Below are 23,554 nucleotides of genomic sequence, written 5' to 3'. Positions count from 1 at the left end.
GAATTTGGATGGCACTTGGAATCAAAAATAATCACAAAAGCAATCCCTGTTCACCCCCATCAGGCTGCCATGATGACAGCTGTACTGCATAAGGGTCCCAAGGAGCAGAGCCTATGGGAGCACAGAGCATGGGCTGTCTGCAATGTGTGACCACTTGCCAGACAGAAAAAGAAAAAAAAAGTTGTTGTGTTACTGCCCTGTTTTTTACAGCACACTCTTTCCATTCTTTTCTTTGCTAGTGCAGAGACTACACTTTCTTGCTGTAGTAATAACTCAAGATCAGGGATCTGCTGCCAGGGGCCTTTGGAGCTGAAGTGACAGCCTGGGATGCAGCACTCGTTTGAGGGCTTCCGTTTGTAAGACGGTGTCATCTACCACAGCCTGCAAAGGTCGTTATGAAGTCCATAGAAAGTCAAACAGCAGTGACAAAGGAAGAAAGTGTCTTTGGCACAGCATCAGGGATAAAATACTTTCTCAAAGGCATTTGTGGGATATCAGGCAGAGTGAATTGGAATTAGGATGAGGAATTGTGCCATTAACGCCAGCAACAGATTAAGCGCTGATGATTTTCCTTGTGTATAAGGTGGAAGAAGACAAGTTAGATATTGTGTGTTTATTGAAGCAAGAAGGTTAGAGACAAGATATAATCTAACCAAATCATGGAATGCAATATGGGAAGATAGTCAAGAGTTACAGAGTCTGAATCAGTGGGTTTGTCTAATATCCCTAGGTACAATTACCCCCAATGCAAAACAATTACTGGATTTCAGAGCAGGAGAACACCAGGTGAAGTGGCCCTGATTCCTCATTAGTTGTGTAACTTCAAAGACCAGAAAGGACACCTGCACATATCCAAAGATAGAAGTATTCAAGCAGCAGGAGGAGGAGATCTCCAGAATTTTGGAGTGTACAAATTGTGCACCAGGAGTTGCATTTTATTTGCATAGAAACAATTCAGATGGATTCAAACATTTAAATATTTTCTAGGTTTCCATTCCAAGTCTATGAGTGTTTTGACTCCTTTGCAATTGAAAACAAGCATGTTATTATACTACAGTACTGTCTGTGTGAAATGCAGAAGTTTGTAGTGAAATCTGCTTTGCTTTTTTGAGGTCATCCACATTTAACTCTTACAGTTGACTCTCTAGGGACAACAGTGGTGAGGACTAATATGGATTGTCTCAAAATCCCTGTAACTTTGAATTTCACAAAGATTTAAATTTTTTTATTTATTTACATTTTTATCTGGAATACACCAGCATTGGCTGGGGGGGGATTCTAAAGAAATAATAGCACATTATGAGTCTGAATCAGAAATGACTAGAGAATATAATGGGAGTTCTGGACAATACATTTGAGGGATGTCTTTATAATGTCTTTCTAAGAGTTTTTTTAAAAGCAGATTTTGGGCAGGAACTGGGAAAACCTAGCCACTCTGTTGAAAGGGATAGAAGGGCAATGAATTCCACTGTAGGATCTCTTCTTTTGCTGACTCAGTGAAGACACATTTGTCATTCAAAGACAAATTAGAAAAGGGCATGGATTGTGCTACATAGATGCTTCATCTCAGTTATCAGCCAGGTACAGGCAGCTTCCAACACATCTACCTCCAAGCATATCTGAAAAAAATGGCAATCTCTTCTGGTGGATGTGGACAGAACGTCTTTGTCAAAATTTGAGTTTGAGCAAATACGGCAAAGCGGTTTAGCACAGGGAGGATTTGTCCCTGCAGAAATTGACACAAATTCCTTTAGGACAGGTGCAGCCACCCCAGCCACATAGCTGGGATTGCCAGCAGATAGAATTAGTAAAACTGGAAGATAACACTGTGGCCTAATGCAAACTCTTAAATCTGGTGTAAACAGAGCAGTAACATTGGCACACAATAAAACTGGTATCTGTCACTGCACTCCCAGAAGCAGGTGTAGGGAAGGACGAGAGATATGAGTGGATTTTGTCATCTATGTGAATTTGGTTTGAGGAAAAATCCAAGATGACAGAAACTGTGGCAAATGGGTAGCATTCTAGTGATAGAAGATAAGCTGGTGTGATCATGCAGGGAAGAATAATGGAAGATTCAAGTGGAAGGGTCCAGTGTGAAGTTCCTGCTATGCACATGGTGCAACTTGGAGTAACAACCTTGAGAAGGCAGCATGCCTGGATGTTTCAAGCTGGAAAGACCAATACCCACAAAAGCAATTTGTTAGGAAGTTTCTGACATGCATATCTTTCAGAACATATATCCACCATTTTCAAATACATGGTTTATGATATAGGAATCATTACAGGCTTAAGTTTAGGGATACGTCTCTTTCCTTCTTTAGCTTTGAGTCTAAAAATCAGTTTCACAAGCCTAATCTTGTGAGAGATCCTGAAAGAGAAAACCCTCCACACATCATGGGGCTGCTCCTAACAAGCCCTCTTGGGTCCAGATGGCGTTCACAAAGAGGCAGTTCAAGTACATCTGGACAGTGTTCACAGAGCTGCACATGCCAGGAGCAGTTCTGTAAAGTGATGCTGATGATCCAGCAGAGAATTAGCCCCCTGTGGTCTGTGAGCTCTGACCATACTGGACTTGAACTGACCAACAGGGAGACCCTGATGTGATTCCAATTACAGTGGAGCGCAGATTCCTGGAAATCATTTGTGTCTGTACAGGACATAGCCAAATAGTCCTTCCCAAATCAGTTCTGAAAACACAATACAGAGATACTGACTAACTCTGCAGGAGCCTCTTTGGTACCTTACAGTCATCTTTAGCCAGAGCTCATAGCCCAGTAGGATACCAACTCACTCGTCCAGATCTACCTCAGTATCCCTTCATCCCTTTCCCTGTGTCCCTGTGCTCCTCTGAGCAAGAAGTTTGCTCTCTCTCTCTCTGAAAAGAGCCTAGGAGGAACATCAATATTGAGTGAAAGCTACTAAATCCCCCCACAGTAGGTCTCAGCACTATGCAGAGGCATATGTATGGCCTTGCAGGAGCTTGTACTGATCTGCCTGAAGAACACTGTATCAGAGCTAACACACCCTCTCTGACTAGTTACAAAGCGAGCAGAGCATCTTCCAAATGATTTCTTAGTGTTTCTTAGTGTTTCCTAGTGTTTCTAAGTGTTTCTTAGCTTCCTAGTCTTCTGTGAGTTTTTGTCCAGCTGAGTTTTTAAAGTTTTTTTAATTTAATGTTCTTCTTCATCTCAGGTTTGGAGATAAATAAGTCTCCATATTGGGAAATACTACTTAAGGCTTCTCCTTGGGTTTGGTAGTCCCACATCACATTGACACAACTGCAGTGCTAAGCTGTGATGTAGGTTAGAACTTTATTTCCTGAACTGGGCAAGCTCAGCAGCCTGTAACTGTCTCTAGCTGCCTGGGAGGAAGAGGAATCTGGTTGGAGAGCAGTGCTCACAGGCCTCTGAAGGAAAAATAACTTGAGTTAATCTTCACCCACAAACTGCGAGGACCAGCTTTTTTGTTCTTTCACCATCACTGCTCCTTCCAAGCACTTCAAAGTGCACACCATAACACTGGGATGGGCTGGTCACTAGTACATACAGACTCTCCTGCTATTACAGGGTTTTTAGGTATTATCACAAAACAAGTAAATAAACACAGTGTTTAATAACTGAAGGGAAAAAAAAAAGTATCATGGCCCAGCATCACAGCCAAGGGACCTGGCATGACAGCTACTAAAAGGTCACATGGAATTACTGAAATTAACCTTAATTCATGGGATGAGATTTTCAGGAGGGTTAGGTATCCAGTGACAACGTTTAAAAAGTAAATGCACAAAGAAGTAATATGCCTCCAGAACTGTAACAAAAAGATTGCACAGAAAGTTATGCATTATGGATGATTTAGCAATATCATAGATAGCACAGGCTCCAGCAAAAAGAGTGAAATCATCCCTATCTTTCCATTTGTCGGCAGAATTTTAACAAGGGGCTCCTGGGAGCTCTTGGGGGCTCCTCCATGGCTCAACAGACAAATTAACTCATCAAAGGGAAGGTAGGGATGATTAACTAACAAGAGCCCCCTCCAGCCCATCACTGGTACATGGTTATTTCACCCAGATGGTGTTCACCTACCTGAAACTGGTAATGACAGTCTCGGATCGGATTTACAGAAAAACATAGATAATAAGGTGCCGCAAGAGTGACATGATAGGAGTTATTGGTCTGTGATGCTCCAGACTGCGCCAGAGGCAGCAGAGCTGTTTTGTAATGTTAGCCTCTGTTTTGTAACATTATCCTCTCTACCCAAGAGATTTCCTGCTGCAAATGGGAGACTTGGTCTTCAGAGAAGCATTTGACCTGACCCTTGCTGTAGGAGAGTGGGATCAACAGCAAAGAAAATGACAAGACATGGCAACACTCCCATCACACACAAGCAGAAGCACTTTGACACCCTTTCACTGGAAATGGATGAGTATCTCTGCAGTGTTAAGGAAAAAAATCCACAAGTTTTTTTGGCTTTTTCCCAGATGCAATTGATGTGACAATTGCCAATGTTTTGCCTGATGTCTTCATACTTATGTGAAGAGTGATTGTTGGGCTTTTAACGACAGTCAATAGAGCCAAGAAAATCCACACCAGTCCTGGTGAGAGAAAAAACAGTAAAGCAAACACAAAACCAGAAAAAGAATTTCAAAAATGCGTAAGTTTCCCCCAGACAAGTAGAAATAAAAGCCTATTCCTCCTTTTGCGTAACCCTGGAGGGTCAAATGCCTAACAGGGTATATCCAAACAGAGATCAGGAAGCATGCACTTAGGCTTTATTAAAATAATTGCATATGCATCCATTTCAACCTGATAACTTTACAATTTCACTAGTCCAACAATAAGTCCACGAAAATGAACAAGCTCGGTACCTGTGGAAGCTAAGATTAGCCAAAGAAGTAGGTTTCCTTATATGAAAATTTGTCATGAAACACTCTTGACTGCCACCTGTCTTCCTCTAAAAACTAGGATTTGGCAATAATGTATTCCCAGCTATGCACAGGCATGTCTCAAGGAAATTCCCTAGTTGCTTAGGACTGTGGGCTAAGATTTTCAAAATGGGATCAGAAACTCACTATCAGTACTAATAAAGTCATTTTAAGGAGGGGAGGAGCAGCAGCAGCAGAACACTGAAACAATTCCTCAACTTCTTACTCCATGTAGTCCTGCCTGAACAGGTTGGGTTGGGCCAAATGGCCACCAGAGGTCCCTTCCTACTTCAACCACTTTATGATTCTGCAAAGCTCTCCCCTGCTTCAAATTCATTCTTCATCCCTTACCACCCACACTGTCACCTGCACTACCTGGCTCCCTACATCTCACCAAGAAGCCCTCTTCAAGTGGATACCAACAGACCAAAGATACTCTTCACTCAGTCTCATCACACAGGGCCTGGCAGAGTGGAGAATGTTACTGCTAGACCTAGCTAGCCAAGTGATATATATATATTTAAAAGAAAAAAGTTTCCCAAATACTACAAGAGTTCTAGAATTCTCATAATACCTGCTTTTCAGTTCTGGTCATGGACTACTCTGTGTACTACTACTGCAGCATTCCCACCGAACTAAAAATCCCAGTGAGATGTCTCACTTCCGTAACATTTATTACCTACGGTCTCCGATGCACCTACTGAGTCATTATGTCACTGCTTATACAGCAACATGGGAGAAGAACAAATGGATTTTTTGCAAAGGTTTTGGAGTACTTTTAGAAAGAATTTTTTGTCCTACCATTCCAGGAGAAAACTCCCATTGTTTCTTTTAGCAGCTTATGTGGAAGTTCCTCTGACCAAACCAATCCTCCAGATAATCATTATCACCACCTGCTTGCAACTTATCTCATGGGTGAGAACCTTTTCTACCCAATTTCTCTATTTTCACTCAAGAGTATCTCCTGTAGGAGAGCTCTGCAGTCCCTCAGACCATTTGATGGACTGCCCCTCCAAATCCCAATAAACATCTATTTCATTGAGCCTTCAAGGAGCAGCTATGGCAGCAGACAGAAGTGTAGAGGTGCAGGAAGGTCTCCCTGCCCATTTGATACCTCAAACCCTGTAATATGCTTGGAGAAGGGATGATCCTCCTGAACCATATGTGATAAGCTGGATGGCTGTGAGCAGTTCAGGAAACTCAAACCTGTCATAAATCAACAAGTCAACAACACTTGCCTGAGGCTGCCACCACAGCTCCTCACAGAAAATACTCCGTTCTTCTGATTATTGTCTTAGTGATTAGAAGTACCCATTATGGACCAGCACCCCATTGTGTTACTCACAGTAAAGCACAAAAGCACAGATGTGTGTGAGGAAATGGAAGTATTATTCTAGTGCATCACACAGCTCACGCTTCATGACAACACCAAAATCTCAATAGGTTTTGGGTTTGTGCTTTCATAAACAAAACCCAGTGATTACTGCATGTGGTAAAAAGCAAACTCCAATCATGGCCCTTCAGACTCATCACCGCCACAAAGTGCTAATTAATTTCTCAATCATTACGAAGCAAGACTGTTGCTCCGTTGTGTCAGAATGGAAAATTCAGCCAAAGCAACCAGCTATGCGTTGCAAAGGGGATGATTTCCACCGAGACCCGAACCCAGCCTCCATGGCTGAGTGTGCCTGCACACACAGTCAGAGCTCTGTGCCTGCCAAGGCTGCAGCCCATCACTTCCATTAGGATCCTGTATGCACCTGCACAGAGCTACCAAAATAAAAATCAGACACTGGAGAAAAACAGGCCTATAAAGCTGGCAGGGGGCACTCCTCCAGAAAGGCTGCAAATTTCCAGTGCCATCTGAGGATTAACCACAGTAGCACAACAAGAGCTACAAGTAGATAAGTTTTCACAGACACATATACACTCTCCTTTGTATTTTTTTCTCCGTTCATGGGGAAAAAACAGTTCAACATGAATCAATACCAACTCTTTCTCACTGAAACAAATATGCTCTGTGCAATTTCCTCCTCCCGACCTACACGTGCACAATAGGTTAGTGGCACTAAGGAGAAAAGAATTCCTAAATGAAGCCTTTTGATAATTTTATCCTTCTGTAATGCCATGGGCCAGAGTTAATGTTAAGTGGGATGGGGCAGCAGAGAAAGAGCATGCCAGGGTTAAGATGGACCGTTTAGTAGCAATTAGCAATGATGCATTGTGCAAAAATAGCAACAATAAAAAAAAGAGAAGATGTTAAACTAGAAACAAAAACATTAACAGAAATAAATTTCATTTACCAATCAGCATTTGTCTAAGAAAGGCAAACTTTCTGTTGCTGTTGGTAAGCCAATAGGGAATTAAAAAAACAGAAAAAGCTTATCAGAAATATTTATTTCCCACTAGCAATGAGTCTGGGAGTGTTTTTCTAACAAAAGACAGAGCTACTGTCCCACATTTTTGTGACCCTCTCTGCAGTTCCAGGGACAAAATATTTAGTTCAACATTATCGTAAGCTAGAATATGGCTCTATTTATGTGACAAGTTGACAACATACAATTTCATGCTTGTTGAACTGATCTGTGTTATATATTCACTGCGAATATTATGAAGCCTCACCATTATAAATATGAAACAGTATACACTTATTCAAAATAACTCCAGCAGTAGCAATTTATAGCTCAGTTGTTTGTGTGCTTATGAAGTCCAAATGCCACCTTAAGAAGCTGCATCTCACTAAAACAGATGTGGAGTGTGACTGTGACCAAAGTGGATTTAAGATGACCTCTGTGAAAGGAGGCTATTACATTTTTGTTTGTATGGCAGCTGACACCAGTTCGTATTTAGCTCCGTAGCCAGTGGGAACACAGTATAACACAGTGTCCTCAAGGGCTGGTTTTAACACAGGCCAAGACATCCGTCTAATGACCTAATTAGCTCACTACTGTTCTGGTGGGTGCTAGTCTTCCCTCTTAGAAAAAGGACAGGTGCTCTACCAAGCAGCAGCACAGTGAGTATCTCAAGCCATGGCTGCTGCAGGTGAAATGTCTCCTTAATGGGGCTGTGAAGTGGATCAGTCGCATTTTCTTGATTGCGCGCCTGGGGAACGGTCTTGGTGGCCGCATACATCAAACAATAAACTCTCAAAGCAATTGTTTTTTGCTCATTTAGGACTTCTTTCCTGCCTGCAGGTTTCAACCAACATGCCAGGTGGCTCTTGCATTAAAACAGAGATGTGTTTAGACAGTTTGTAGTTTGTCCAAGCGGAAAAGAAAAGGGAGCAGCAGCACACCTTGGTAACACTAGATACAGAGCATTTGCATAAACTCTTTCCAATTACATAGCAGCTGGTTCGAGTAAAATAAATTCCACTTACTGCTTGAGCCTTTTTAAATGTCAGCATAGCTAATCATAGATTATAGTTTACATATATCATCCCACATAGACATGATGTTATTGTGCTGGTCTCCTATTTAGCAGATGTAGAGACCTGAGTCAGGCCAGAGACACTGGTAAAGGTAATGCATTCAAACACACAAGAAATGTGACATTGCTCCATTAGGAATATAAAAATTCTGGCACTTTTGCCAAGTGTCTGCTATTTTCTTTCCCTGGAAATGAGGGTCTTCTCCTAGTTTCACAAGTGCGTTTTATGATACATTGTTACCTTTTATCATTCTTATAAAGTTTCCTACCCCAAATCTGCATCTTTTGCCTTTTATGTTTATTGTTGTGTTAAACCTACAACGTTGTCTGTCTCACTACTAAATCTATCCCACAACCACATACTGTACATTCATTTCTCTAGGACCACAGTAGCTCTTATCTGTTTGCTTTTATGATCTCTTATGAACTGTTAGGAATAACAATTTGCAGGACTATTTGTAAAGTCATCTTACCTGAACTCAGCCTTCCCCTTTTTTTGCCATACAGTTTTACTCTCTGCAGTGAAATCCCATTTGCCACAGAAGCAGTTTATTACAGGATGCATTTTAGAGGGACTCAAGTTCCCAAATACCCAAATACATGTGCTTATAATGTAAAACATTCGATGTGCATGAATCTGAATTTCAAAAAAGTCTACTGATTCGAGCAGCAAAGTACATGTTGATACGACTTGGTCCTGTGCTGCTTCCAGATTCACCAGTATGCTCTACGCTACTGCCCAGAGCTATTTGGTTCATGCCCTCCAAGGCCTCAGACAGGCTGCTATGTGGTGCACAAAATCACAGTCCTTTCAAGCACTTTGATAAGCTTTATTCTGCCATTATGCCATCTAGAACATTAAACACAATCTTTAAGTTCTATGTTAAATCACAATTAGCTCCTATTAACTGTTCCAAGCTCCTCATTTTTATCAACAGTTACTTTATTAAATCCTTAATAATATAGATGGAATAGTTAGTTAATTTGTGTGTTGAGCCATGGATGTTAATTTGTAAACATAATAACATACTGCAATCATTTGCATAATAGCATTTTAATCTTTTTAGTAAAAGCTGTAATTCCCTACAAAGTACGCTGCAGTAGAAACTAAGTGACTATTGGTAATAATAAAAAAGGCCTTAAAATTCTGATCCTATTATAGTGTTGGAACATACCCAAACTGCTACCATAATCTCTGAAATGTTACTGTTCTCTGATTTAGGTGTCTGTGTCAAGAATAAAAATGAAGTATAACTGGTAGCAGTAGACTATTTCCTAAATGTAATTTAGTATTCACTAAGCACCAGCACTTTGCAAATAGCTCTGAGGCTTTCCTTCAAAGTTCAGAGCTCTAGTTATGCATATTGTGTGAGGTACACCATGCAGCTCACCTCCAGCCTCTGTTGTGCTGAATAGATGGCTATGATAAATCATGCTGATCTGGCACTGAAGGGCATCAGCCATCAAGGATTTGACTACTATGTATTTTTTTCCCTGAGATTATATCTCCTTGAACTGCCTGCCCTGGGCTACTAGTTTTGGAGAAAATTAAAAAGTGGAAAAAATGCTAGGGAAGGCCACTACAGAAAGTCTATACAGGCTCAGTTCTCTGGAACCCATTAACACCAGTCACAAGACTGGCAAAGAAAACATTGGTGGTTGTTTAAAAGTCAGGCCAAGTCATTTTACGCAAGATCTGGTAATTCATTAATCAATCTGGCTGCAAACCTTGAATGAATAACCTGCAATGGTGAAAGAGACTGGCAGCACCACAGAATATGAGGAAGTTTATAATCTGAACCAATGCAAATTACCTTGGTGATGTTTAAGACTTCCCTCAACACTCATCAGCTCCTGATACAACCCCTTCCAAATAAATAAGAAATCATTTATCTCCATGAATTCCCCTGCTGCCAGGGGAAAGACAGTCTGCATTTCATTGTGCATTTCCTTCTCTCCTCACATTCTCATTGCTTGTAATACAGCACTTTTTGGCAGTCTACAGTACAACACAGTTATCTTTTTAGGCTTTCCAAATACATGGCACATAGAATGGCCTTGAGAAGTAACCTGGGATACACCTATAAAAAACAATTGAAAACAAAGTCATCAAATATTGTGAGCATCTCTTTGTAACATAGAATTATGTAAATAAATTAAATCTGCAGAAGGGCAAGCAATGTGGGTTTTCTGAAGTCTTTTTAAAGGCTAAAAAAGTGTTTTACCAAGTACAAGATTTATGATTTTACACAGGTTCATTGTACTTTAACAGGTTATTGCCTATCTATGGGCTGCATTTTCTCTTACCATCAGCTGCATTATTTGCAAAAAATGCCAACAAAGAGAAACACCCAACATAGATATCTTCCCTCTCCATACTGCTAAGCATGGGTCATAAATAATTTTAAATGTGACTAATCTTACATGATGTGGTACAGTATATTTCAAGAAGCCTCAAGGAACAACAGTTTTCGTGAACAAAAAGCCTTTTCACTCATGACACATCAAGTTGTATGTTTGCTCACAGTTTCACATAGCATTGGGTTTGAGAATAAACATTTAACCATTTTATTTTCTGAAAGAAGCCAAATTAAATTTTTTGCAAATAATATTTTTTAAAGTCTAGCTCTTCACAAAAACAAATCACAAAAGCAAATGGTGCAGTGAACCATCTAAATAACTGGTCCTGGGTGACTTGTTAACTATTTACTTGCAGGAACTTGTGTCAATAGACAGTGGCCTGAGGGGCAAGAACTCCTTCACTTTATCTTTTCAAACAACAGGCAAAGAAAATTAGGTGAAAAACAGAAGTGATCAAGCTGTGAATAGAAAGAAATCAACTAATTCATAATGTACATAAGTACAAACATTGATAAGAAGAGCCTCCATGCTACAGGCTTGATTTGAGACTCATATCGGTTACAATGGCATGTGAGCAGAATGATGCAGAGATGAATTAGGTGTGTCTGCAAAATCCTGGGGTGTTTTAATACTAGAGTGAAGGCCAGTATCTCATCACACCTAAGCGGATGAGAGCAGGGATTTATACTCAACACTTACATACTATCTAGACTAATTGGACCTTTATCTCACTTGGCTCCCTGTTGCTACCATAACTATTAATAATCTCTAGTCTGTGAGACTCCCAGTGCCACTGGGAATGCCAGAGCTTGTGGGTGCTCAGCTCAGGCGAGCTTTCAGGAACAAGATCTGCAGAAAGACTGAAAATTCACTCTCTGAAACACAAGCCTTTCTTAAACAAAAGTGCTGGTCACCAGAGACACTCATGAGCTTTGTGAAGGGCTTTTGGGCACTGTCCCTCACATAGACAATGCCACATGGACTGCATTAATACCTCAAAGGAGAGTGTGTTTTGTTCAAGGGTAGGTTTGGCAATTAACACTGTACAGCTTGTGCAAGTAATGCTGCTCATGTACTTCCCAGCACTTGCTTGTCATTCTGGTTCTTTCCTTTCCACCCCAGATAGGCTGTATTTCTATTTTTGTATGACAATGCCTCATCTGGAAGCTTAAGTTAGATAAAACATACTACTCTCACAATGATAAGAGAGAAAATAAGTTTTAAAAAAGGTATAAAAGGAAGTTTGGGGGTTTTGGTTGGTGTTTTGGGGTTTTTGTGGGGGGGGTGTTTTGGGGGTGTTTGGGTTTGGGTGTGGGGGGGGGTGGGTTTTGTTTTTGGGGTTTGGGGTGGGGTTTGGGGTTGGGGGGTTGGTTTGGTTGGGTGGGTTTGTTTTGTGGTGTGTTTTGTTTTTGTTTGGTTGGGGTGGTGGTTGGGGGGTGGTTTTTGTTTTTTTGGGGGTTGTGGGTTTTTATTTTCTTTTTTGAAAGAGCCATTGAGGATCAATATGGAAAAATCTAGTGATTACCAAATGAGAAACTGCACAAAACTTCCATTCTCTCAGCTAAAACAAATAGTTCCTCACAGAGTATGTGAGATATTCTCTGGAGGAAGAAGACATCTTCTTCTGATCTTGAGCACCCCCAGTTGTCACATTACTGAGCGGCAGAGGCAAGAAATAGTGCAAAGTATCCAGCTGCACAGGGGAGAATGGGGACAGGGTTAATGTACGGAGGGAGGAGAAAATAACTGTTTCATTCCCATCTTCCCAGGCCAAGCAAGCAAGAAATGTAAATGCAACACTCTAAGAAGCTGAAAATAGTCTAATTTTGCACTGCAGTATTGTAAAATACCATTAGGGCACAATTTGTCCCCACAGGTAAGTATGGGCCAAGCTGTGATGAGACAGCAATGCAGCCTGCAGCTGAAGTCAGTGAGTGTGAGGAAAAAGAACAACAGAATTTGCGTGTTAGAAAGAAGCAGCATATTTCATTTCCAAACTATTATTTCTGACCTATTACTTGCTGCATAGATGCATTCTCCCAGCTGCATTCACCCTGTTTCTCCACACATATTCCCCTGTTTCCTTACACTGGGCAGCTCATCTTCAAACACCCAAACATGTCCACGAGATGTTGCCTTAGTCACCGTCTCCCAGTGAGGTTAACTACCAGCCTATCTGATTGTGCAGCTGTTTGCAACACGCTTCAATTTTCAGAACAAAAATGGTTTTCTATACAAAGAGTGTAGGGTAATGGTCACTACCTATTGAAACAACTTTATACTCAGCAGTTGTGGCCACCTGAGCAGACAGGCAGTAACACATGGGACAAGCAATGAGTCTGTGGTCAAGTTCTGCTGGTTTTACTAGAATGATTTGCATGCTTAGAGTTGGTAAATACATAATTGTATTACTTATCTGGAACTTAGAGTTTGAAAGTCTGCATCTTCAAGCGATTTTTCCTAAAGGAAAATGCCTCCACATTTGGCTTTTGATGAATGTGGAAAATAATATGCAACCTTGGTTATAAAAAAAGCAAAACCAGTCTCCACCACACTAGCTGCAAATGCAGACCCTGCCCCCCTGCTGCCGACCATCCAGACCTAGTCACCAACATGCCCTACCCTGCCTGAGGCAGTACAACTGCAATTCAAGAACCACACGGGGTTTGGAAACTTTGTAAAACAAAGTGTGGAACATTATACAACTGAAGAAAAAAAGAGGGCCTAAGCACAAGGCTTTTTAGGGCTGTTTTGATTTGAATAAAATTAATTCCAAGTTACTTGGATGTAAATCACAGAAACTAAACAGAGAAGATGAGTTTCTGCTATCAGTTACACTGGTATAAATCCAGAGCAACTTCATCTGCATCAGGGAGATCACTGTGCATTTAGAGCTGTATACAAAAAAAAGGAGAATTTTATTCACGACATCACATCCTAGGTAAGCATTTTACTACATTATTTCAGTTAATTTTTTCCAGCCTTTAAAATTCTACCATGATAATTCGGGGCTTTCTGAAACCAGTGGGCCAGCTGTGCTTCCTGGAGCTGTGGTACCTGGCGTGTCAGAAGCAGCACCCGTAGCTTGCTTTTGTACAAGGTCTTCCTGCCAGCTAATCAATTTATTGTCCAATTTCCCAGTCAGCGAACGATCTATGGCCTCTCCTATCAACAAGGAGGGAAGGAGGTTAGGGTTTAGGAGGGGCACAGCTGCCTGAAACCACAAGGTGGAGAATTATGAAGGCTTTAAACAACAAAAGAAAGAAGACCCACAACAGAGATAAGGAGACAGTAACCCCTCCTTTGGTACACCCTGATCCTCTCGTACACCCTGACCTCCAACGCAGAATTGGGAAGAAAACAATTAAATCTCTCTTATGACCCTTTGACTTTTAGATTGCTCTCCACCAGGAGATCTATGAAACATCACAAACACTGAGCTGGTCCCTGAGCTACTGACAGCCCTCATTGTCTTCCCTGCCACATTCACCCTTCCTCTCCCCTATACATAAACAAATTGCGGACCTCTCAATTTGTGTGCCAATAACTTGCACAGTAAGGCTCTGAGTGGTGAAAACCTTCACTAGAAAGGTTCCAGCTACTCATCAGCTAGCTGCTGTGCAGCACTCTGCTTCTTGACAGGGAATTCAAGTGGAAGACAACAAACAAGTTTCGACTTCTGTTTTGCTCTGTAGCTGACAACAGTGCAACTCCTCACCGTGATGCCATAGGGCGGTGTGCTCCAGGCACTCTTTAGCTGCCTCATTTCAAAAATCAGAAGCTCCATTTAAATAGTTTCAAGGCCATCCCCCCAACACCCCTCAGACTGCCGGCTTGGTTTTGATCATGAGGATTAAAGGAACCAGTCAGAACCTGTAACACACCGGCAGGGTTCTTGTCTCTTCATGGTGGAAAAATAGTAAACTCTTGTCCATCAGATTGACAAAAAAAAAAAAAAAATCAGAAAATAAAGTAAGCAAGGACTTTGCAGTATGCACTTGCATCATCTTGCCTTACCTCAAATATATTGGCGGGTTCATTGCTGTACTGATTGGAGATGATCTCTGACTGGTCACTGTACCACTTGAGGCCCCCCAGAAAGCTGTCTGCATCCAGGTCATTCACATCTAGTTCAGAGAGGTCAAGTTCTGGGAGATCTGGGCAAAGAGGCTGGTCTTCGCCAACCAGAGCAGCACACTGCAAAATACAGCAACACAGAAATACTTTCATTAATTACTAGGAATCTATTAACTAATATCATGTGATAAGAATTAAGCCTCAATTAAGCTATGGCACAGGGTCACTAGGATTGACTTTGTTTTCTGAAAAAAGAAACACACAATATTTTATCATTATTAGCTCTACATAGGTATGTAAATGGGCGGGGAAAACAGCAGGTTATAAGCTGTCTTCTCTATCAGATCTCTGTCCAGCGACAATGACTTTCCTTCTCTCTATACTATTTGATAACGATCATGTTCGAAGCTTTAAATCCAACAGCAGAGGCCAAAGCATGGCCTTATTCTCCTGTTTCAGAGTGAACCAGTGCAGGTAGAAGTTACAGATGAATACCTCTGGGCAAGGTCTGTCACGCATTTCCCAATGCATTCAGGTTAAAGAGGCACAGCCTGTTACAGCCTTCAGCCCCGGAGGCTGGCTCAAGCTGGAGACAGTCACACTTTCACTTCTACAGAACCTTACTGTAATCCTTGCAGCCACTCATAATGGTGGCTACCATATGGGCATTAAAAAGTATGGGTTAGTGACATTGCTGTGCTCTTTTCCTGATGCACAAACCACAGCCACCCAGTTACATATAAGGGTCCTGGCAACCACAGCGTGGCTTGAAATATCCCTATATTCTCCTCTGGGTGACAGGCATAGTTAGTTCATGCAGCCTTTCACCTGCTTGGTGTGAACACATCTATTATCCTAGCCAGTTTCCTAAATGTCCCCAAAGAGAAGCTGTACTGAGAGAACCAAACGGGTTTTTCTCTTCTGGCAGCCTCTGATTCAGTAATCCTGAATAGAGGGTCTGTGAAACATTTTGGTTGAGGCAGTAAACAAAGTCTAGTCTGCAGGAATCCTCTTCAGCAGTGCAAAATGTTTTTGTCCACACAACTTAGGAAGAGAGCGGGGATAAATAAAAACAAACCTGGAGTAAGTGCTCTTTTATATACCAGTATGGAAGCTAGATAGGGTATTGACTGACCTACTAAGGAAGAAAAAATTAATAACATACATCCACTTCAACACAGCTATTGAAAATGTTAGAGTATCCACCAAAACCATTTCCTAATTATAGAAAACACGTAGTAACAGTTTGGCAAATAGCTGAGTCCCATATGTCAATGCTGCTCAATTAAGCAATTCCTACTGCACTGTGCCGTGCTTCCTTGTAACTCATCTCCCAACATCTCTGTCGATACAGGCACACTGCAAAGCACATGTGGAGCTGCAGAGGCACCAGGCGCTGAATGGTTAAAAGCTACCTAAAGTCAACTGAGTCTAAGAGCACCGACCGCGAGTATTTCTAACACTGTGTTAAGCATGGCCAACTGCAGGACCTCCTCAATTCCTGTCCGTTGACTGCGTGGTTTGAATGATTTCCTAACTTCTATTTGGACTGAAGTCAATGGAGAAAGCGCCACTTTCTGAAGGCAGATGTCTGTAGGGCACTAACAGTGTCCATGGATGTGAATTGCTCAATACTGGTTATGTCACTCCCGCAAGGACCGCCTTTTACAATAATGCAAGCGAGAGCTGCTGAAGGTGCATTTCATTGAGGTTTTTGTCCCTGGAATCTTGGTGTGTCTGCAGTGCACGGGCTGGATGCAGCAGCGCAGCCGTGAGCAAAGATTCTGTCTGTTGGCACAAAGACTCAGTGCAGCTGGTGTGAGCTATAATTTACCAGAGAACTTCTACATCTACCAGGACACTACAAGATAATCATAGAGTAGGCCAAGGGGCAAGGAAGCTGAGAGGCTGCAAAATGAGGCTCTGAAATAGCAGTTGTTTTTCTTCCTATTATTTAAGTGGCCGTAGAACTATAAGAAGTTAAAATCCCACTTAAGTAATCTTAATTTTTTTTTAATCTAAATTTTTTTACCATTATTTTGAGCATAAGTCCAAAAAAAAAAAAAAGAATTAGAGAGTTTCCTCTTCTTTAGTGCGAGACACAACCTTCTGGCAGCAATCTTATAATACAGAGATGACCTTTTTTGATGCTTGGCCGAAATCTCTGATCTCATTAAAGGATAATCTAGTTTTTGATGGAAAAGGTAGATTCTCAGCATCATTCTTAGGTTTGTGTTCTGGAGGTCAGTAGCTTATAACTGATGCTATAGACTTCTAAAGTATCCTGCTGATCTGTTACTGCTTTCATTTATAAAAATAGCTTCACCCCGTGAACCACCTACTTAAACATGTTTACTTTTGGTAATCTGCATTTTTAAGTTCCTACAGTGGGCTTTTGAAGCAACATAAACAATGGTATTAAAAAAAAATCCTGCTCATCGTAGCTTTCATTTACCTATAGTGACTGCAATGTCACCTAAAAAATATAACTGCTGAAATGAAGTATATATGCCTTGCCAATGTTGACATGATAATAAAATCAATGTTTCTGAATATGACATTATGCTTCTGAGCACACAGAGCACATTAATCTGAGACACATTAGCAGCAAGTGTTCCTGTTATTAATTTATATTTGGCCTTTGGATGATGCCAGATTTAACACTCCAAGTCCTAAAACTGTCCTCATCTGACACACTGATATTTACTGTTTGCCTATACATCTGTAACAGGTGCACCTGCATTGCTAGCACACATTTTACTGTCTTCCCACTGTTATTTGATATGATAGTTATTCCATAACTATAGCCCTAATTTTACAGTAACATTTAGGAGAATAAAGCAGTCACTAAACACAAAAGGCTAATTACTGTGCGTTATTTCACTCCAACAGACCTTTTTTCTCTTAGTTCAGGTGCAAACAGCAAATTAGCTTAACTGCACTGATGGTAATGAATCATTATAATTAAGTATAATTCTCCATTAACCTTTTGGCTGGTTTTGTGCCTATGAAGGTAAATTTAAAAAAAAAAAAAAAGGAAAAAAATGAAGAAGACTGGGCTTGTGCCATATTAATTATATTAATGAAAATATAATCTGTGTTTTATTTTTAACAAGTTTTTCAAAGTGCCAAGGGGATGAACTCAGGAAAGAGAGACTTGACAAAATGTGTGTCACGTGGATTCTCTCTATCAATCTTCACAACCTTACTGTACATCACCTTCATTAAGCTGTGAAGCACTGGGGACGCTGATCAGCTACAGTGATGCAGGCCTTTATTAAACAACACGCCATCCTGTCATTATGTGAGCGAGAATATGATACATTTTACTTTGACAGCAAATATTAATGATTCAAAAAAATGAAAGCTGCCTCCAGTACCTGCTGCTGCGTTGTTTCAGCTCAGTAAAGGTGATCCCCTGAGCCAAAGCAGCACGCAGACGCTAGTGTTGCTACAGGAAGTGCAATGCAGGAGCACATTGGCAAAATCCTACCCACAGTTAATCCATCCACCACACAATTAATATTAAGATCAAACTCTTTTTTTAATTCTTTTTTTTCCCCTCTGCACTATGAAAAAGTCATTGACATAAATTATCTATTCTGTTACTAGCTTGAAATTACTGCAAGAACTCTAGTGATTAAAATAAATCTTCAGTATTTCCATATAAGCTGGTTCCTCAATCAGCTCCTAGCAGCATTAGGAATAATACATGATGGAAAAATGAAGCTATGGCAGCTGAGACCCATGCTACAAGCCAGACAACAACCCACAGGATACTCCAGCTACTCAGAAACAATTAGGACTTTGGAGCCAGAAAGTCATCCACTTACTGCCTTGACTCATAATGGCTACAGGACATATGAATTATCCATATCTATTCCACTTTACCAAGAAATCAAAACAAGATAAGACCAATTACAATATGCAAACAGAAATCTGAGGATACAATGGCAAGCTGCAAATATTTAAAACATGACAAAATGACTTGAGAATCCACACACATGCTCTGCCAGATAGGAAAAATTTACTGGAGAACACAGAAATGGTTCACTTTAGATGGGTAGCTCTCTACAGCATGAACATCTTATTTAAAAAGCATCGCCTGTAACCTGTTTTTCCCTCCCCCATTGCCCAAGGGGAGCATTTTAAGCACTTATTCCAAGCCCGAAGCCAGAGGATTAGTTCCTTTGAGCAGGTCTGTATTTGGGATTCCTCTCCATGGGGTCCAAAGAAAGTTTGTCTCGCTTCGCAAGTTGCCCGAACTTTCAGGTAATGCTCCACTTTGCTGAATGCAAACATGCATAAATCCTCAAACCTCACATTATACTCCAGAGATTACCACGGGGCTGCTTGCCTTTTTTTATTTTTTTCCTTTATGAATTGTAGCCAGCAGAAGCTGTGGATTTGATGTATTGCCGTCTATTTTTACACAAGCAGCAGCAGCAGCAGCAGCGGCGGCAGCAGCAGCAGTTCACACAGTCCTGCATAAACTCTATTCTCATGGTTCATCCTGTTGTCTCTGCTGTACAGTGGGATTTAACCATTTGTTGAACTACTTGGATTGACTGCCAACCCTGCTCTACGGGGCATTAGCTACAGCGTCAGTATTCCAATACCACAAGTAGCAGGGAAACGTCTCCTTCCAGAAATCTCTTTTAAAAGCATCTAAAGCCAAACAACAGGGTATTCATTCCTGTGTGCGTGTTTGTATTCTGCAGCTGATAAACAAGGAAAAAACCTTTGACAGAGCACAGTGAAACAAGGAATTAAAAATATGAAGTCATGAGTTAATTGTAACTTTTCTTTTTTTTTTTTTTTAAGAAATATTAATCTTATTGTAAATAAACATGGCATTTTTCCAACCAGGCCACTAATCGCCACTGGAAACGCCACTTCAGACACCGATTCATATCAATATCTTAGAGCATAAATATTGCATATGACGGGAAAGCGAGCCAGAGGCACATGAAAATAGTTTCCAACTGCAGGAGATACTATACTGATGACAGGAGCTCAGCTTTGATTTGCTCAAGGCATCGCAGAGTAACCTTAAAATAGCAAACTTACTGGAGTTCAGATAAGATAGGGACTTGTTTGCAAAGTGCGCTGCCTCGGCCGTCCTGCCGGTGCCCCGCCGAGCCCACGGTCCCCGCCAGCTCCGGCCCCCCACGGCCGCCCACGCCGCGACTGCTCACCTCGAGATCACTCCATACAGAGTCCTGGTTGCACATGTCCCACGCCATCCAGCTGCGGAGCGACGGCAGGAAAGCTGGCAAACTACAGTCCAGAGGCAGGCAGGCAGGCAGCAGACACTCATGCAGGCAACGAGACCCTCTCTGAGAGTGAACCGAAGGCACCTGTCTTACTACTGTTCCCCGTCACATGACAAAGCTATTAAAAAGTAGGCTGGGCTGTCACTCATCCAGCCTTCTGGAGCCGCTGCTCCAGCCCGTGACGTCAGCCAGGGGCAGACCCAGCCTGAAGTGAAGTAAATCTTTGCAAAACCCGCTCAGACCTCGGCGGCCGCGGCAACACGCTGCGATTCAAAGCACATTTCCACGCCACACCCCCGAAACGCTGCTCTTGCCGTAGCACTGCTGCTATCCCTCCCCATCTTTCTTAATTTCTTAGCTTGCTTTCTTTGTCTTCCCCCCCACACCCCGGCACACAATAGGCAGAGCTGTGCTTATTATGAAGAAAAAGTGAAGTGACTCCCAGCCGAGCTGCAGGCTGCGTGCTGTGATAGCCCGAGCACAACCTTTCCGTCGCCCGCAGCGGCTCGCCGGCGCTGCCCTCTTTGGAGAGGCTATCCCAGACTTCGGCAGAAGTTACACCTCCTCCCAACATTTTTTTGCACTCGGGGATTTTGCACCTCCCCAAGTATTTCGGTTCGGTTAATGGATTCTCATGGATAATTGCAACTCTAGTTAGTTTCTGCGCGGTAAATGTATCGGCAACACCCCCCACACCCCCACCCCAGCATTTCTCTGAAATGGACTCAGCATCTATAAAAAACGTTCCTACAGTTATCTCACCTGCTCCGAGGGGGAAGCCTGGTTCTGTTCCCAGCTGGATTACAGTATTTCTGAGCTGCTCTTTAATCACTTCTCTGTCTCAGTGTATTCCCCAAGAAACCGTGGCTGTGACAAGGAATTGCCTCCGTCCTGCCCATGACTGCCCTGACCCCCGCCCGCCTCTGCCTATAAGCTGCCTCAGGGCGCATTTCTGTACCCTTCTGACCTGGGCCCAGTGTTTGCTCATGGAAAAGAAATAAATTAAAAAATCCCTTGTGTGAAAATCCAGACACACTGTTAACAGACCTGTCTCCCCTTAAAGCCTTTCCCAGACAATAGGGGCTGCTGCAGGTGCAACTGGTTTATGATGCCCCTTTGCACTGCACACACAACAAACTCCATGTACCAAATGGAACTGCAAAATGTTGTCCACGACAGGAAAAGAAAACCCCAAAATAAAGGTCTTGTTTAACTATCCCCACCTGCCTGCTTACTGTCTTAAGCTGCAGCTCTTTTAGTTATCTGGGTGCGAAAATTCTCCTGAAATGTAAATGCTGGCTCCCTTGTGCTGGGCTACCAGTCAAAGTTACAAAACTATAGCTTATCATCCCCACGTCATGAAATATTCATTTTCATTGTTATTTGCAAACTTGACTATTCTAAAGACTAAATGAATTCAATTATTATACAAGGCTATGGCAATTTTGCAGAGAGAAAAAAAAATAAATAAGAAGTACAATTCTTGAAATAGCCTTTTTCCCACAGACAGTGGAACCTTCAGAAATGGTAGGAGGTCTCAGATATATTCTTAGCTTATTTGTGTTTCCTTGTAATTCATTATTGCCAGTCCTGATAAAATGTACATTTTTCCCAGCTTGTGCTTAAGTTGCAAATCACATCACACTGTTATATTGTCACCAAGCACTGATGACAAAAATGGCATTGTTTTTACTTTATTTAATTTAAAAAAAAATAGCAAAATACTGAATAACTACAGAAAGCCTTTCCTACAAATAATTAAATTAATGGTATTACTTTGCTCTCATGACAAAAAACCTAATTTCCTTCCCAATTATACGCTGATTTAATGATAAAACTGCAGTAAATTATTAAGATCTGTGGCAAAGGTGAGTACCTCTACCCCCTGAACAGTCAACTGTGAAATAATACTGGGCATCTGCCTGCCTGTAGTGGAGTCGGTTCTTATTAATTATTATCTGTGGATCCATCGTTGGTGGAATATTCTCCTTCAATACCTACTTATAATTGTGTTCATTGACTGTGCCGAATCCATAATCTGGTTTTTTTTTTTGAAGTTTCATTCACACCTTTTATAGAAATGTATTTACACTGGAACATTTCATATTGCTGTTTTGGATATTTTGACCTGCTCATGTTGTTTCTATTTTCTACATTTCCACTTCAATGCTTTCCCTTCAAATTAGCAAGTTAACTGATAAATGTAAACTGTGACCTTAGTGATGCTCTCAGCATATAAGCTTTAGAGATTGAAGAACTTTTTTAGTGCACTATAGATGGAGCAACCAATAGGTAATAATTACAGAGCCCCCTGAGCTTTTCCATGGCCCTGTCCACATTATAGGTTGAACTTTGCTGGCAGTTCCAGCGTTACCTGGAAGAGATGCCAAGCAAGACTCCAACTACAAAAGACTATGAGATTTCAACAAGGGTTCCCCATTGCTTAGGAAGATTTTTTTTTTTAACTGAAGTGTCTAATTCCAGCCATAGTATAAATTTACCCACTACAATCTTTTTTCCCATGTTTTGATGTGTGTTTTGCCCCAAGGAGGAGAAAAGCAAGGAAGACAGCTGCAGTCGTGGTGTAATTTGGAAAAAATGCAGCCTCTGCGTATGCAAATGAAGCCTGTGAAACCCAGCCAGCACCTAAGCTGCTTCCTCAAAAGAAACCTTGTCTTCTGAACATTCCCTAGTAGCTTTAGCAATGCTCTTCCCTCTGTTTTGACAACACTAAAGAATTGCACAAACATCTTTTGTGGGGCAATATCTAAGCACATACACACACGCTATTTGGTTCCACAACAAACACATACAAAGAAAACCCTCGTCCAGCTGACAAAGTCTGAGGGTCTGTTGGACACAATCTGACCTGTTGAAATGTCCTTTATCAAACCCCCTCGTCAATTGCTGCATTTCCTGTTTTCAGGTTAGTCTGTACCAGGTCTCAGCAACTCCCAAATTTTGCCTTTTCATCTTTAAGGACCATGATTCAAGAAAGTTCTGGTAAGCCTTCCAACAGCATTTGGGCACTAATTCCCAAATCCTGATACATTTCCAACAGGACTGGAAGGTATGGCTGCCTGCAACAGCAGGAAAAAGAAATCAAAGACCAAAGCCTTCCAGCCCTCTGTCCTTGACTTTTTCCTGGATCCAGCATCCATTTTATCTCTTTCTCCTCCTCTTTCACCCACATTTTCTAGCTATGGTCATGTTTTTATTCCCTATAATTTAGGTTTCTCAAAAAAGCTACTGATTTTGGAGACCTCGTGATTTTGAAATCCAAAACTTAGCCCCTTCATTATGTCACCGAGGAAGAAATATTTTCTTTCTGTGTCCCCAAGACTATGGTACTTGCTGACTTTCAGCAAACTTAGCTACTTTTTCAGTGGAGAAAGGACAACCAAACTTGTATATAAAAATAGTGCTGGAGTTTCAGTCAGATGAGGTTTTCAAATCAGTTCTCACAGTTCAACCCTTTATGCTCAACCCT

The 23,554-nt window shown here is 41.4% G+C and overlaps 1 protein-coding gene across 2 annotated transcripts in view; it reads right to left on the bottom strand.

The window, feature by feature from the left end:
- PPARGC1A (PPARG coactivator 1 alpha) overlaps nt 1–23,554 on the bottom strand; it is a 368,032-nt gene that overhangs the window by 48,734 nt on the left and 295,744 nt on the right. Inside the window, exons 1-2 of one of the 2 annotated variants that reach the window (XM_085059240.1) lie at nt 19,987–20,318; nt 14,729–14,908 (exon numbers count right to left, since the gene is read on the bottom strand). In XM_085059240.1, coding sequence (XP_084915366.1) covers nt 14,729–14,908; nt 19,987–20,034 — 228 coding nt within the window. In that variant the 5' untranslated portion in view covers nt 20,035–20,318. Of the gene's footprint in view, nt 1–14,728; nt 14,909–19,986; nt 20,319–23,554 lie in introns of those variants that run through there. The other variant, XM_085059239.1, reaches the window with a different exon arrangement.

The sequence above is a fragment of the Lichenostomus cassidix genome, chromosome 4 (assembly GCF_008360975.1).
Source record: "Lichenostomus cassidix isolate B80296 chromosome 4, HeHo_3.0, whole genome shotgun sequence".
NCBI lineage: Eukaryota > Metazoa > Chordata > Aves > Passeriformes > Meliphagidae > Lichenostomus > Lichenostomus cassidix.
Note: the sequence above shows the minus strand (reverse complement) of the source record. Positions and strands in the feature narration are given on the sequence as shown.